Raw genomic sequence first — 15,469 nt, forward strand, 5'->3', positions numbered from 1 at the left:
CAACCATCACAGTAATCTTTAGAGACCACCCTCTCCACTGACGGAATAATACATACTACACAAGTATTGCCAGACAAAAATGTCTATATATACATACACATATATGTGTGAGCGCGCGTATGTGTGTGCGTGTATATATATATAAATATATATACATATATATATATATATATATATATATATATATATATATGTAAAGATTAACCATATATATAAACTATCACAGTGAACTTACTTCTGAAACCGTGAATTACAAATCTAGAAAGTTCTGAAGGATCCCTACCAAATTTTATCCTTGTGCTCCCTCACAAGTCGCAGCCACAGATGTAAACAGTCACTCTTCTGGCGAGCATAGCACAGGAATTTAGTTAAATTTGGTAAACCCTTACTTTTTACTGACACTATCTAAGTTGCCCAGGAATTGATCCGTAAGTTCTATTTCCAGACTACTATCTACTTTATTAAACGCTAAGTAAGTCATGAATGCACAGAAAATCATGGCAAGGGGTTTCTTGTTTGTCAGGTAATATTTACAATTATTCGAATTTTTATTTAAATTACTGTGTAAACAGTTAAAAGTCGGATGTATTGTTTTAGTTCAAGCGAAATTACGGTATATATTTAGCTTTGTACGTAAACTTGTAAATTTTGATTGTAATAGATAGGACAGAAAATACGACATTTTTCACCTGTGGTATTTCCATTCCAAGTTGAAAAAAATTGTGTAACATATAATCCATGGTATACACTTACAGGAAAGTCTAATAACACTATCACAAAGAAAGTGAAAAACAACACTCATGAAATAATCTGCTGACAAAAATGTATGTCAGAAGTGAAGAAAATACTTTACACGAATGCCATGTGGAGAGTAAGTCCACGGCAATCAGGTGGGGGTTTCTGGGGACTGAGCCTCTGATAAGTAAATAGAGGGATAGGGTGGGGTTAGGAAATGATTTGATTCGTATGGTGTTGTGATAATGTTGATCCCAGGAGTGGCTCGAGTAATAGAGACTTATTCTCATAGTGGTGCAGTCACTTCAGAAACAGTTACCAGTATGTTCATTTATGTCATTTGCAATGGAAAATTACAAAAGAGTCAGGTATATTACGAAGTGAATAATTAAAACAAAGAATAATAAGTCAAGGTTGGATGGCTGTGTGAAACTAAGAAATTACCATATATATGGAATTTATTTCAAATTATTTATAAAAGCTATTTTGCCAACTACCATTAGATTCAATGTGCAATCACACTATTGCACATCTTTCATCTATGTGAATTTAATAATTTTTTGGCATAGTTTCAGGTCTACAGAATTATATGGTACATGGTAAATTAATGGATAGAAAAACAAAATTTAAGACACTTTACATCTATAGCATTTCCTTCACAATTTGATGATGAGAAGGTTGTGCATTGTGTAATACTAATTTTTATTTACGTAATGACCACATTAAGATAAGGAAAATCTAATAATGGTTAATGGTTTAAACAAATACATGTGCTAGACATCAAAGGTCACATAGCACTATGGTAAAGTATTGTGACAAAAAGGGTAAAAATGACTTAACAATTAGGATAAGTGGATAGAAGGGAATGAAGAGAAGGAAAAGGAAAGGAAGAGAAGAAAAGATCATGCAAAATTAGTTGAAGTAAGGTCTGAGGTCCAAGGCAGGGTCAATTCCCAACATTGGCCCCCAGTCCCCATTTCCAAAGTTCCCCCATGACACCAACGAGCAAGGGATTGGGGGAAAATGAAGGTATAATGACACTTCCTTGTAACACACATGAAATAGTCTGTGCAGTCAAAGAGTAAAATCAGAAATTAAGGAAATAGATTGTGACAAATACCAGGCAGAGTGTAAATCCACAGCAGTCAGTCAGGGGTCGAAGGGCAGAGCAGTAGTAGCAGTAGGGAAATACAGTAATATTACACTGGGAGCATTTGGAACAAAAAATAACAATTACAGAGTAGGATGGTTTCATTTTATCATCTAAAAATATAGCACAAGTTAATTACTCATCAATGAAGGATGATGATCAAAGAAGCAATGGAAAGTAGTATATTTTTATATTTTTTATTTGTAGTCATTTCATTCCTTGTACTGCTTGATGTTTAACCTCAATGACGTACAGTATAAGAGGTAAAAGATACCAAATCAAGAAGACTTTCACTTTTGCAAGTTGAAATGAATAAGTCATGTAAGATAGGAAGATTTTACTCAGAATTTAAAGAGTTGTACTGACTTTGTGCTAATCACATCAAAATATTGACAAGTTATAAATCTTGGATGGCATCCACAAATGTTCTCAGACAATTCTGGAAATAAAATATGGGACAATCTCGGAAGTGCCTGAGTCAGAGAAATTGTTTCAAATTTTGTCTGAGACGTTTTCTAAGCATATTCTCAACTAGTTTGTCTACGACGGGTAGTGTGCCACACAAAAATATCAAGAAACAAATACTTTTATTTTTACTCAAAATGGTGTGTATATATATGGTATATACTCTAATATTATAATTTGAAGGAAAAAAAAAACATGATGATCAATAAAAATGTAATTATGACCTTTTCTGAAGCTCCAGGTTCATGATATAACTTTCTGCAGAATTTTGTAATTCATAAATACTCTCAAATTACAGTACTTTTCCCAAGTTTTCACCAAACTAGGTAGCCATAAAGGAGAGGAATCAAATCAAAACATGAATGATTGTATGGTATTTATCAACCTGATCGTTTTTTTTCTTTTTAACAAAAATTGACAAAATATACAAGCAAAACTATTAACACCCAGCTATAAGATTTTATAGAAGTTTGTGCACACGCACACGCACACGCACACGCACACGCACACGCACACGCACACGCACACGCACACGCACCCACACACCCAACCACACACACAACCACACACACAACCACACACACAACCACACACACACACACACACACACACACACACACACACACACACACACACATACACATACACATACACACACACACACACACACACACACACACACACACACACACATACACACACACACACACACACACACACATACATACATACATACATACATACATACATACATACATACATACATACACACATACACACATACACACACACACACACACACACACACACACACACACACACACACACACACACACACACACACACACTGGTCTCAGTGGAATCTGAGTCATTTTTGCTTTCTCAGACAATTTTGCCTGTCTGAGAACGTTTGTGGTTACTGCCCCATGTCTCTAAAAGTAAAAAAAATACCCAGTAATTTGTAGAACAAATATATCACTAGTGCCATCAAGCATCTACACTTGCTGTCAGATTCAGTTTGGCATGCAGGATGAAATGAATCTGGACATATTTATTTTGTGGAAAATATGTTATAAAATAAGGAATTTTCAAATAAAGTTGTTTAGGGATTCATTAGTTGTGTTTTTGTCAGCTAACATATATGGAATAGGAAATTGCTATACTATCACAGATTATAATAATCTTATACTATTAAAGGTTTGGAGACCCACTTTATCTTTTTTTTAATTCATTATTAATATTTACAGAAAATCAAGCAATGTCAGGTTGTGGTGGTGGTGGTCACGGCCATGACCACTCAGGTCATGGCTCTTGTGAAGGCCATGATCACACTCCAGCTGAACTGGGTGTGGCCTACAGCTTGTACACACGGATAGACATTGATAATGTGGAGTGTCTAAATGAAGCTGTTGAGGACTCAGGTAAAACTGTTTTCAAACCTTGGGAAGAGAGACTCGACAGGGAAAAGGTAAGGTATAGGCACTTCACCAAGTTTAGTACATTTATGCACAGCTAAGAAGTACTAGGAAGATGATTGGTAATAAATAAATTGGATAACACAAAGCCTCAACCTACAGTTAAGTTGCCACCTCCCATGGCATTCTAGGAATAGTTTGGATCCTAATCAGTTGTGGCACTAGATAAGCTGTAGCTCACAACATTAGATCAGGACTCTAGCATCTTAGTTCCAGCATAATAGCAATGTGAGGTATTAATGTAAAAAAGTCAAGAAAATAGTGCTTGCCAATTTTCAGAAATAAATTGTTCATTTCTCAAAAGCTCTGTTGATCATTTTAAGATAATTTAACATTAGCTGTTATGTTTGTTACTCCAACTGCTTATATCATTTTACAGTTTGTGGAAAGTGATGCTGATGAGGAGCTGCTCTTCAATATTCCGTAAGTGGTCATGATATGATTAGTATCAGTGTCTCTTCCTATGCAGCAATGGAATATGAGATATGTATATTTGTATGTATATGTATGTATATATATGTATATATATGTATATATATGTATATATATGTATATATATGTATATATATGTATATATATGTATATATATGTATATATATGTATATCTATATGTATATCTATATGTATATCTATATATATATCTATATATATATATCTATATCTATATATATATATATATATATATATATGTGTATATATATATACACACACATATACACACATACATATATTTATTTCTTCTCATGAGGCAAATTTTCTTTCAGGTTTACTGACAACATCAAGTTGAAGGGGATCATCCTTGTAGGTGGGGAAAATGGACATCACCCTAGAAAAATGCGACTGTAAGTTAATGAAACCCATTACTGTTTTATGCAAAGTTTTATTTACCCCAGGTACATGCACTGGAGACTTTCATTTTGTCATGAATTCACAAAGCACTTTGCCACCATTGAGTCAATTTCTAAGCCTAGCTGACCTGACCTGTTTACCCTCATTTTATTTCTACTACACTTATCATTAATATTAATGTTTTTATTGGTAAAATTACCCATATTACCAATGATAGTAACTATAAAAATAAAACACATCTTGCTGAAGATTCCTGGAATGAGGTAAACAAATTCTGGAGCCATATAGATGTGTAAATATATGGAATTTTAATTAAGAATGAATATAAATAATGATGGTAGTAATAATAATAACAATAATAATGATCATTATAATAAAAAATTACCATTCTAATATTGATATCATAGTAACAATTATAAAAGCAATAATTTTAATGTGTGTGTTTGTACACATGCACATATATGTTTTGCATATATGTGCATGTATACATCAGGGACCACATTGGTATCATTGATAGTGCATCATTTCCAAAGATGATGTCTTTGTGCAAGTCAAAAATGAATATGAAGGTGGCAATGCAGTCCAATTTTTGAATGACAAACTCACTCACAGTGAGGACATGGAAATTGTCCAGGGCCTGAGGCCATTGCAGAGATCTTTCTTCTCTCATGGGAATTTTGGACTAGTATCTTGAGGCTAGACTCATAAGCACCATGGGCATAGTGCACTAGAGCTCACCATCCAGATCTGTCACTAGCACGACCCTCCAGGAGTTTTGGTTCAATGCCAGTATGTTTAAGGGGGGCCTTCATAGTCTTTGTACCTTTTCTTTGGTTTGCCTTGATTCCTGCTACACTCAGCATACACGCATATAATATGTCCCAACCATCTCAGTTGTACCTTGAGGATCATTGCTTCAACACTGGTTGACTTAGCTCTCTTCAAGACTTCTGTATTGGTAATTTTATCCTGCCAACCTATCTTTAGAATAGACCGCCAACTGCACAGATGGAACTTTTCAAGAACTATCACATGTCTCTGATACAAGGTCCCTGGTCTCACAACCATAGAGGAGACTGGTGAGGACAACTGTTTGGTATACTCTGAGCTTGGTTGATATGTGGATGTTTTTCTGGGAGAGAAATCATTGCATAGGCATCCCATTGCCTGGTTTCTTTATAAAGCCTTGATGAAACTTCGCATCCCACTGACTCCTTCCCATCACATGACCATCATCAGTGCTTAAGCACCAATTATGACTAGCAGCGAAGAAGTGAAAGAGAACTTCTACAACAGTCTAGACCACTTAGTCAAATTAACACCACCAACAAACAAATTCCAGCATCTTGGTGATTTCAATGTCCATCTTGGCAGCGATCACATGATCTAGGGTGCAATGGGAAAATTAACTCTAATGGCTTCCTGTGGCTTGGTCTCTGCACAGAGAATGGGCTAACAATAACCAACTCCCTCTTCTGCATGAAAACCAAGTACAAAACCAGCTGGATGCACCCATGGTCTAAACAATGGCATTAATTGATTATGCCATCTGTTGCCAAACTGATACATCTAACTTCAGAATCAATAGAACCATGTGCAGGGATGTAAGCTTGAATTACCATAGACTGATTAGAGCCATACTGTCATTGCTCATTAATACCCTCAGACGTAAATAACCCAAAGCAGTCAACCAACCCCTCCTTTAACACTAGCAAGCTCACTCTCACAGCTCAACAACAGCATTTTGCTACTAAACTTGATGACAGTTTCACTACCCATGGGCCTCTGACAGGGAACACAACAGAAAAATGGGAGGCAATTCAAAAAGGTAGTAACTGCATCTGCAATGTCAACACTTGGCCAGAAGACAAGAAATCACCAGGATTGGTTCCATGAAAGTGACACCCAAATTTCAGACATACTTAAGAAAAAAACAATGCCTATATTGCCTGCAAAATGATATAGGAACCAAATCTAAGCAAGACAAATTCAAGCTTATGCAGAGTCAGACTCGTTCTTTACTACAAATTATATAGGATAACTGGTGGCTGGGAAAGGCTGCTGAATTGCAACAGTAGACAGACACCCAGAATACAAAAATGTTTTTCATCACCCTCGCAACTGTTTTTGGCCCCACCAGATCAAGTCTCACCTTTTCTTTTATCTGATGTCTCTGCTAAAGGACAAAATGGCTCAAAAAGGCAATAGCCCAAACCAGTTCTGGAAAAGCCTGAGGCATGGGTGGAATACCTGCAGGGTTTTTCAAATCTGCAAGCCTTATCATGCTTCAAACATTCCATCTCCTCCTACTTGCCATCTGGGAGGAAGAAGCCATGCCAAGTGACTTCAGATATGCCACAATTGTTTATCTGTACAAGAACAAAGGCAGCAGAACTGACTGTGGGAATTATCACAGGATTTCCCTACTGTCAGTTGCCAGGAAGATCCTGGCCAGAATCATACTAAACAGACTTGTGACAAGTATCTCTGAAAAGAACTTGCCAGAGTCTCAGTGCAACTGTTGGCCAGATCACAGCACCATAGACATTAACCTCACCATTTGTCAGGTGCAAGAAAAGTGCATGGAGCAGAACATGAATCTGTTTACTGTGTTTATTGACCTCACCTGTGTTTATTGACCTCACCTCATAATAAGCAGAGTTATATATACTATATATACTAATATTATATAGTAGATAACTGATACACACGAAGATGTACTTTAAGTGTAAGCATTCATGCATGTATCTGTTGTGTATGTGTGTAGGATATAGTTTTATATGCTTACTTTCCCAGTAAACAGTAGTGATTACTTCCTTCCTCAGATTCAAGAATCGTCCTCATATGACTTTTGATGATGTAAATTCTGCAGCTGAGCAAGAATTTGATTTGCAACAAGATGCAACTGGTACATTGGAGTATACAACCAAGTAAGAAAAAAATAGTATATTTTTATATACTTCTTTGTATATATCTGTGCAATTACATACCTGTATATACATGTATAAGCCATAAAATCAGTTAATGTATACATTTTCAGTCTCTTGCTAGTCACTTTCTCTTTGTTGCCTTTTTATAGCAACCCAACCATACATAATGACACTCATGTTACATGCCTTGACATTTTTGTTTCTAGAAGAGGAGTTGAGATGAAAATTAAATAAATAAGGAAACAAACATGTGGGTGGCTTTAATGTGTCAGTGTGTTACTGTGTTATTGTGGTGTGGAAGCATCCATTATTTTTAGGTCTGGCTATGCTTAGCATGTTTATAGTGGGGTAGCAAATTGAAGTATAATTGTATGAAACATTTCTTCCATTTATGCATACAAAATCAAACCCATTGGATCCAGGTGATGGGGATGTCTTGTTATGAACAAAAATTGCTTAGGGGTGGGTGACAGGAATATCTTGTTATTAAAGATAATTTGGCATGGGGCAGGGATTAGAACATAGGAAAATATGTCACTGTTACCAGCTATACTGGGTTTGTCATAGAAAATTGAAAAATATGAAGATATGAAAAAATAGCCCTCCAAAAAACAATGTTAATTATTGTTACTGCATACTACTTGGAAAGGTGATATAAAGTCTGCTCAACCAAACAGTCTATTAGCATCAACATACAGCAAAACAAATGACAAATGTAGATTTCATATAATGGAAAAACAGCAAAAACACCTCTACAGACAAAGAGCTAATAACTTTAGAAAAAAGAAGTAAGAAGTCTTGATTCTGTGTGATTGTTCAAACCGGTCAGGCTTACAAGCTACAAACCCAGGAGAGTTACCACTCAAGTAAGTCTCATATTATGCACAATGTTATGCAAGGCACCTGGATCCAATGCATTAATGTTGATAATAACTTTTTTTTTTTTTTTCCTTTTCCTTTCAGAGTGGTTAAATTTTCATCAGTGACTCATCTGACGATCCACTTCCCAAGTAATTTTGGTGAAGAAACAACTAAAGTTTCTTATATAGGCTTCAGAGGAGAATACACAAAAGCACATAGACATGGTGTTACAATATGTAATTATGAATTATCTCCACAAATAATGGACCTTAAAGATAAAGCTTTAGATTCTGTTGGTAAGCCTATTATGTGAGACAGTTTGTCTGAAATAATTCCCAGACTCATGCTTGGGATAGATTATTAAACTCTTCAAAGGTGACTGATAATATAAAAGCTCAAACTATGTTAGAAATAGGTCACTGATATGCATTATCTCAAGTGAGCAATTGGCCTGTCTTTGTAGTGCTTCTTTGGCTTTTGAATAGCAGATGACTTATGAAGTTAAGAATGATGAGTAGGAGTGGTTCATTACAAGGCATATGGAAAGATAGTTGTAGACTACCATTTTATTAGAATTTGCAAATCCCCTTTTTGCAGAAACTGTAACTATTCAAAATTGGTAACTAAGATATGTAGTTGCCATATGTATGTAAGTTCTGTAATGAACACCTGGCTGTGATGACTTAATGTTAAGTGCAACAAACTGAGATATTTTAGCAGGGCTACACAGTTCTTATAATGCTGTGAAGTTTGTGGTCTAAAGGCTTTTTCTCTTTCTTTTTGTATATGTAAAAGCATAAATAATCTGTAAAATATAACTATGGTTACTAGATTTTAGATAATAACTATTTAAAGCCATACATCACAATGTTACTCACAGTCCAAGCTATATCAGGATATCACTATGTAATGACTAAGATTGTGAATTTATATGATTTGTAAGACTACATATATAACAGCAAAATACATTTCATAGATCTGTATTTAAATATGTAAGGTTCATTTTATTGCTTGTTAGTAAGGCAGTTTGTGTATGAACTTTGTAATATTGCAATTTGTAGTTGTCTATGTAGGGTGCATGCATATGTTATCAGTTTTAACCAGCATTAAAGGGAAAAGGTATTGCATGTGATTAGAGCTTAAAATTATTATTATTATCATTTGTCCCAGTGTACTATCTTGGCAAAATAAAGGTACATACATTTACTGAACATGTAATATTATTGTTATTGTTATTGTACTTAGATATACAAGTATTTGTATTTTATTAATGATTAGCTTCCTACTAGAGGAAGGTTATATCTGAACTCAACAACCACTATACATTTTATTGGTGATAATGGATGCTACAGAATATGTTTACAAGTTTAGTACACACCATGCATTACATCTGATATGCATTTGCATACCTTATATACATAACCACAGCTCATGTATATCAACATATTAAATGCAGGTACAATATTTGGGTTGTAGTTTTTAGCAGTTGCCAAGCATCAGAAGTGTTTCAACATCACTCTTTCATATTGTATATATTACATCGGACACTAATGGGCATTACTGTATCTTTCATCATTCAAGAATTATTTTATGAGACAGCTGAATCTCTTTGCCTTTTTTTATATTTATGGTGTCTTATTTTATATATATATATATATATATATATATATATATATATATATATATATATATATATATATATATATATATATAGTTATGTTCTATCACATTAATATTTGGTAGTTTTCTATATATATCTTCGTTTTTTTAACTTAATCCATAATTTACAAGTCATTATTATTATATGTGCAAGTATTTAGGCCTTTTGCAATTTTCAGTCATGTGTATTAGCCTTTGTTCCATTTTCTCTCCACTTGCCATGCCCACTGTAATACAAGTTTATTGTATTTACATGTAGATGACACTACAAGTATTTAATCACCAAGGAGCTAGTTATTAGCCCTACCTATCTCACCTGTTTACCCTTTTCCTATACTTTTGGAAAGGGTCTTTTGTATTATTTCACTGTCATAAATGTTACCATGATCAGAAATAACAATTTAATAATCATAACATCAATAACAATAAAAACAGTATCAATATCAAATTGTATTAAAAAAAGACAAACATTTTGCCGCCAATTCAAGGAATGAGGAATTCTGGATAGGTCACTAGGGCCTACTGATAAGACTCCTTACTGGCTTCCCCCCCCAATCCTTTGCCCGTTGTTGTCGTGGGGGGCTTAGGAGACGAAGACTGAGACCCAATGATGGGGAACTCCTCAACCTTGGGACTCAGCCATCAACTTTCCATCTTTTTTCCCACTCTTACTTTTTGTTTCAGTTTCAGTTGACTTTATGTCAGTCCTGAACGGCCTGAGGGAACCATGGGCACGGTATTCCCCTGCCATACCTGGCCCTTACCCCTCAAGGGGACCCTGAGGGGTGGACTATTTTTTTCCCCAACATACTCCATGCTTATCATGGCCAATAATGAAGTCGTAACCCCACTCTTAGGGGCAATGAGGCTTGCCCCTTTATCAAATAGCCCCAATCCCAGCTCTCCTTTGACCACGGCTCCGAACACTGCAACAACTCCCTCATCATCAATGCATACTAGTACAGTATCAACCCTAATCAACAACCAACCCCCAGGAGACATTTCTACTCTCCCAACATGCTCAACTTCAACACCTTTACTCCCACAACCTTCTTCATCAACCACCCCATCTCCCCTTATTACTACCTTACAACCTTATTGCCCACCTCCCCATAACACTACTCCCTCCTCCACACGTCCCCACACTTCTACTACCCCTACCTCTACAAGAATCCTAAATACTCTATTTAGCCCAGCCAAATGGGACCGATTTTTCGTGATCCCTCCCACAGCTCCCTACTCTCAAAACACCCTCCTCTTCCAACAATGCCTCCAAAAACAAGTAGGCAAAGTCTCTTTCCGTAGCCGACCCGACTACTCCCGTCTCGTCACAGTAAGAACTGAAAACCAAGTTATAGCATTAACAAAACTAACTGATCTATGTGGTAATCCCATCCCTACAGAACCTCATCCAACCCTCAATATTTGCATCGGAACTGTCTATCTCCCCAACAGATTGCCCAATCTATGACAAAGAATGGTCAGATTGTGGAGAGGACTTACTCGCTTGTCTCACAGACTATGATGCAACATATGTACAATGCTACTCCATTCCTCCCAGAGGAAATCGTAAGAAATCCATCAACATTGCCAAAATTACTTTCCGTAGACATGACCTTCCCTTTAATGTTTACATTGGTGGGGAATCCCTACCTGTCCGACCATACCAACCTCCTCCTCGTCAGTGCCAAAATTGTTGGCGTTTAGGACACCCAGCCAAACACTGTCATTCCACAGCCAGATGCCCGCTATGTGCCCAACCTGGCCATACTCGATCAAACTGCTCTGCACAATCATGCACATGTGCAAACTGTGGCGGCCCCCATAATGTATTTTATAAAGGCTGCCCCACCTACAAATTTGAGTCTGAGGTAGCAACTCTCAGATTCAGACTTGGACTCACTCTACGTGAAGCCAGACAGGAAGCACGTCGACGAGGCTTTTCTCTTACCCCCTACTCCAGTAATGTCACTCACTCTGCCAATCCCCCTACCTCCCAAGCTCCTACACCCTCTCCTAAACCCAACCCCCCTCCATCTATCTTCCCCTCTTCTACCTCCTACCTTCCCCAGTCAAATTCTTTTGCCATCCTAAACCCAGACACTCCAATCTCTACCCAATCAAATTCTTTTGCCATCCTAAATCCAGACACCCCAATCTCTACTACAGCCCCAACACCTTCCCCTCTCCCTCCCCGCACTACCCGCAGCAGATAGAATAAACGTTCCACCCCCTCTTCCCCTACCTCACAATCACCTCCACCTTCCTTTGCCCCTATTTTTCAGACACCAGACTTCTCTTCCCCCCCTCACAAGAAAACCTTTATCTCACAAAACTCCCCAACCAACTCCACTTCAGAAACTCTTGAAGATATCCAGAACTACATAATCGAGTCCCAAACTAATACTCATCCACCTTCAAATTCTACAACTCCCGCTCCTTCCACACTCAAAGTGACTGCCGATATCCATCCTCCTCCTACTCATATTCTCCCTACACCTAATCCTCCTACCCCATCCCAACAAAACCCATTCCCCATGACTCCTGCCCCACCTATATTAACCCTCCCACTATCCCCTCTATCCCTTCCACTCCCTCCTGGATACAAACGTGAAACCCTCATGTCACAAGTACCCTCTTCCCCAGACCCTCTACCTCCCGACACCCCTCCTGATACAACACCACCTCCCCAACCTCATTCTTTATCCCACCCTCTAGCACCTTCCCCTTCAAATTCTCCAACACGCACTGCAATCTTTGCCACTAAATCAACGAAAGTATAACAATCCTTCATTGGAACATTCGCGGTTTCCGAATGTTCCTTTTTCAGTCCCACATATTCTATTGTCATCCCCACGTCCTCCCTACATAGACATCCCAAGTTATCAGACATCCTTACAGAATCTCACACTTTCTGCTTTGACAACCTGTTTTCCTTCCTCAAACGCATATATATCCTTCACTTGATCTAACCCCTTTACATTACCTCATCCGACCCTAACCCATTCACTCACCAATTCCTTAACCCAGCTTTAACAACTAATCACTAACCCAACCATCCTTCACTAACATTAACTATAGTGCTATATGACCTTAGATGTCTAGCACATTTATTTTGCTTTTAACCATTAACCATCCTTACTGGCTGAGCACATGTGGAGCATCTGTATGTAACAAAATTCACAAAAAAACTACAGGGTACAGAACGTAAATCTGTGGTGGTTGGGTTAACTGTTTATAGGAAATTATATACTGTTTTTATGAAGTAAAACAAAACAAACGACAAGGATCCTTATCAAACCATGATTACTGTACACATAATTTATAGAACTTTAATCCACAGCAGAAACTCCTCTCAGGACAGATCAAGTGCACTAGTTCTAGGTAAGTATCCTTAATAAATCAAGAGCACACATCTTTAAATTGATTTACACAAATGGTAAAATTACAGCATTGAAATGTACTACAAAATTAGTTGCACATTCCTCTACAGATATTCTTGGATCTATGTTACTTCAAGTATTCAAAGTTAAAATGCTCTTTACTGGTTTGCCCATAGACACAAACAAAAAGTCAATCTTTGGGCAACCTGTTTTCTTCTGCCAGTAGAAGTGCTGTCATATGGATGGGTATAGAATAGACCATAGTTTTGATGGTTTAATAACAGTTTGTATAATATGGCAAATGAATAAAACACTGAATATCTAAAGTAATGGAACAAGTCTTTCAGGTATTTTTTTAAGTGACTGGTCTGTAGTTATCTTTTGAAAAATTTAGTCATATATCTACTATCTTAACCCCCCCCCCCCCCCATCCCTTGCTCGTCGTTGTTGTGGGGGGAGGCTTAGGAGACAAGACCAAGGCCCAATGTAGGAGGATCACCCCTACCTTGTACCTCAGCCCTTGCCTTAACAAATTTTTGCATGATCTTTTCTTCTCCTCCTTTCCTTTTCCTTCTCTTCTTCAACCCCTTCTTCTCTAGTGACCTCAGATGTTGATGCGGTAGAAAAATTCTAATGAATTAAATAAATTAACCCAATGGTGTTGGGTAATCACACTCTACTGTCTTTTTCTTTTGTGAATTTTGTTTGTTTATTGATGGTTCCCTAAGTGATCAGCCACCAAAGAGTCAATTAGTAAGCCTACATGTCCTCAGCTGATTTCCCTTTTCCTTGAGTCTTCATGTTTTTTTTTCTAATGCTATCAATATCAGAGTTGTTGTTGCAATTGACATTAGTCAAGGAAAAGTTAGGTACGAGTATGTGTAAAGACAATCAATAAACAAAAAGAGAGAGTGGGTATTGACATGCATTCTTGCCATCCCGGCCACAGTGGTAATAATGAAAACAGTAAATCATGAAGACAGTGTCACTTGAGAGAGATCCAGCGTGAGGGGAATGTGAAAGAAAATATATAGGGAAATTATGAACTGTAGGAATTCAGATACAATCTAAAATTTCAATATTGAACACAACCATTTGTAGTGATGTAAGCTAACAGTCTGAAAACTTCTTATGAACAAGACTTAGTTTGGAATTTAATTACTCAACCTGTTCTGCCTACCACAGATTGTTTCTAAATATTTATTTTAAGTATTAATTGAAACAAAAAAAATAATCATACTTTATTCAAAATTATATCAACTACATTTACATAAAGCTATTCACACAATACTCTGAGTCATAAATATAATTTCATATTTAATAAAGATGAAAAACTTGCCAATAAAAAGTAAGACAAATAAATTGTGAAGAAAAAATATGAATTATGACATCAGAAAATCTACTGGATTCATAATATAAGAAATTGACTTCTGATGATAAAATTTAAATGAAGACAATTTATTTGGCAATTAAGAGAATCAGCAAGGCACTATAGAAGTCACTCCCCTCCTGTGGTTTTATTTTATGTCAGGTATGGCTGGAGCGTAATCAATAATTGATAATGATAAAGTAATTGGGGCTTCTCTTGACACTTACTACGTAAAACTTGACTCTTGTTGTCAAACTCTGCTGAGAAGAGAGCAACCCGCTTTACATTTCCACTTTTTTGTGTGAACATCGTCCAATTTTTATGTTCACTGAGGAGCTATGCTTAGGTTCATTTCAAAATATTTTTCTTCATGCTATACTCGAAATATTCATATAAATGCTGACAGATGTAGGCTACACGCAATCTTTAATTCAAGGACTGTTTTAATACTTTTAATTTGAAAAAACAGATATATGCCACCATGAAATGGGTACTCGATGACATGATCTTGAACCTATGGAGGGAAGGTGCCAGTCAAGTTGGTCCAGTGATCGAATGAACGATGTACAAAAACGGCGAAAACAAAGAGATTC

The 15,469-nt window shown here is 36.7% G+C and overlaps 1 protein-coding gene across 2 annotated transcripts; it reads left to right on the forward strand.

Moving 5' to 3' along the window:
- Window positions 1-302: 302 nt before the first annotated feature.
- On the forward strand, window positions 303-9,676 carry LOC125026624 (PITH domain-containing protein GA19395-like). 2 transcript variants are annotated; one of them, XM_047615199.1, is made up of 6 exons: window positions 303-428; window positions 3,598-3,818; window positions 4,205-4,248; window positions 4,590-4,667; window positions 7,500-7,604; window positions 8,568-9,676. In XM_047615199.1, the coding sequence occupies exons 2-6, from the start codon at window positions 3,609-3,611 to the stop codon at window positions 8,776-8,778; spliced, it is 648 nt and encodes a 215-aa protein (XP_047471155.1). In that variant the 5' UTR covers window positions 303-428; window positions 3,598-3,608; the 3' UTR covers window positions 8,779-9,676. The 2 variants fall into 2 exon arrangements, with proteins under 2 accessions (XP_047471155.1, XP_047471156.1); XM_047615200.1 differs by having other exon boundaries at window positions 304-377.
- The last annotated feature ends 5,793 nt before the right edge of the window (window positions 9,677-15,469 follow it).

The sequence above is a fragment of the Penaeus chinensis genome, chromosome 6, assembly GCF_019202785.1.
Source record: "Penaeus chinensis breed Huanghai No. 1 chromosome 6, ASM1920278v2, whole genome shotgun sequence".
In the NCBI taxonomy this organism is placed as follows: domain Eukaryota; kingdom Metazoa; phylum Arthropoda; class Malacostraca; order Decapoda; family Penaeidae; genus Penaeus; species Penaeus chinensis.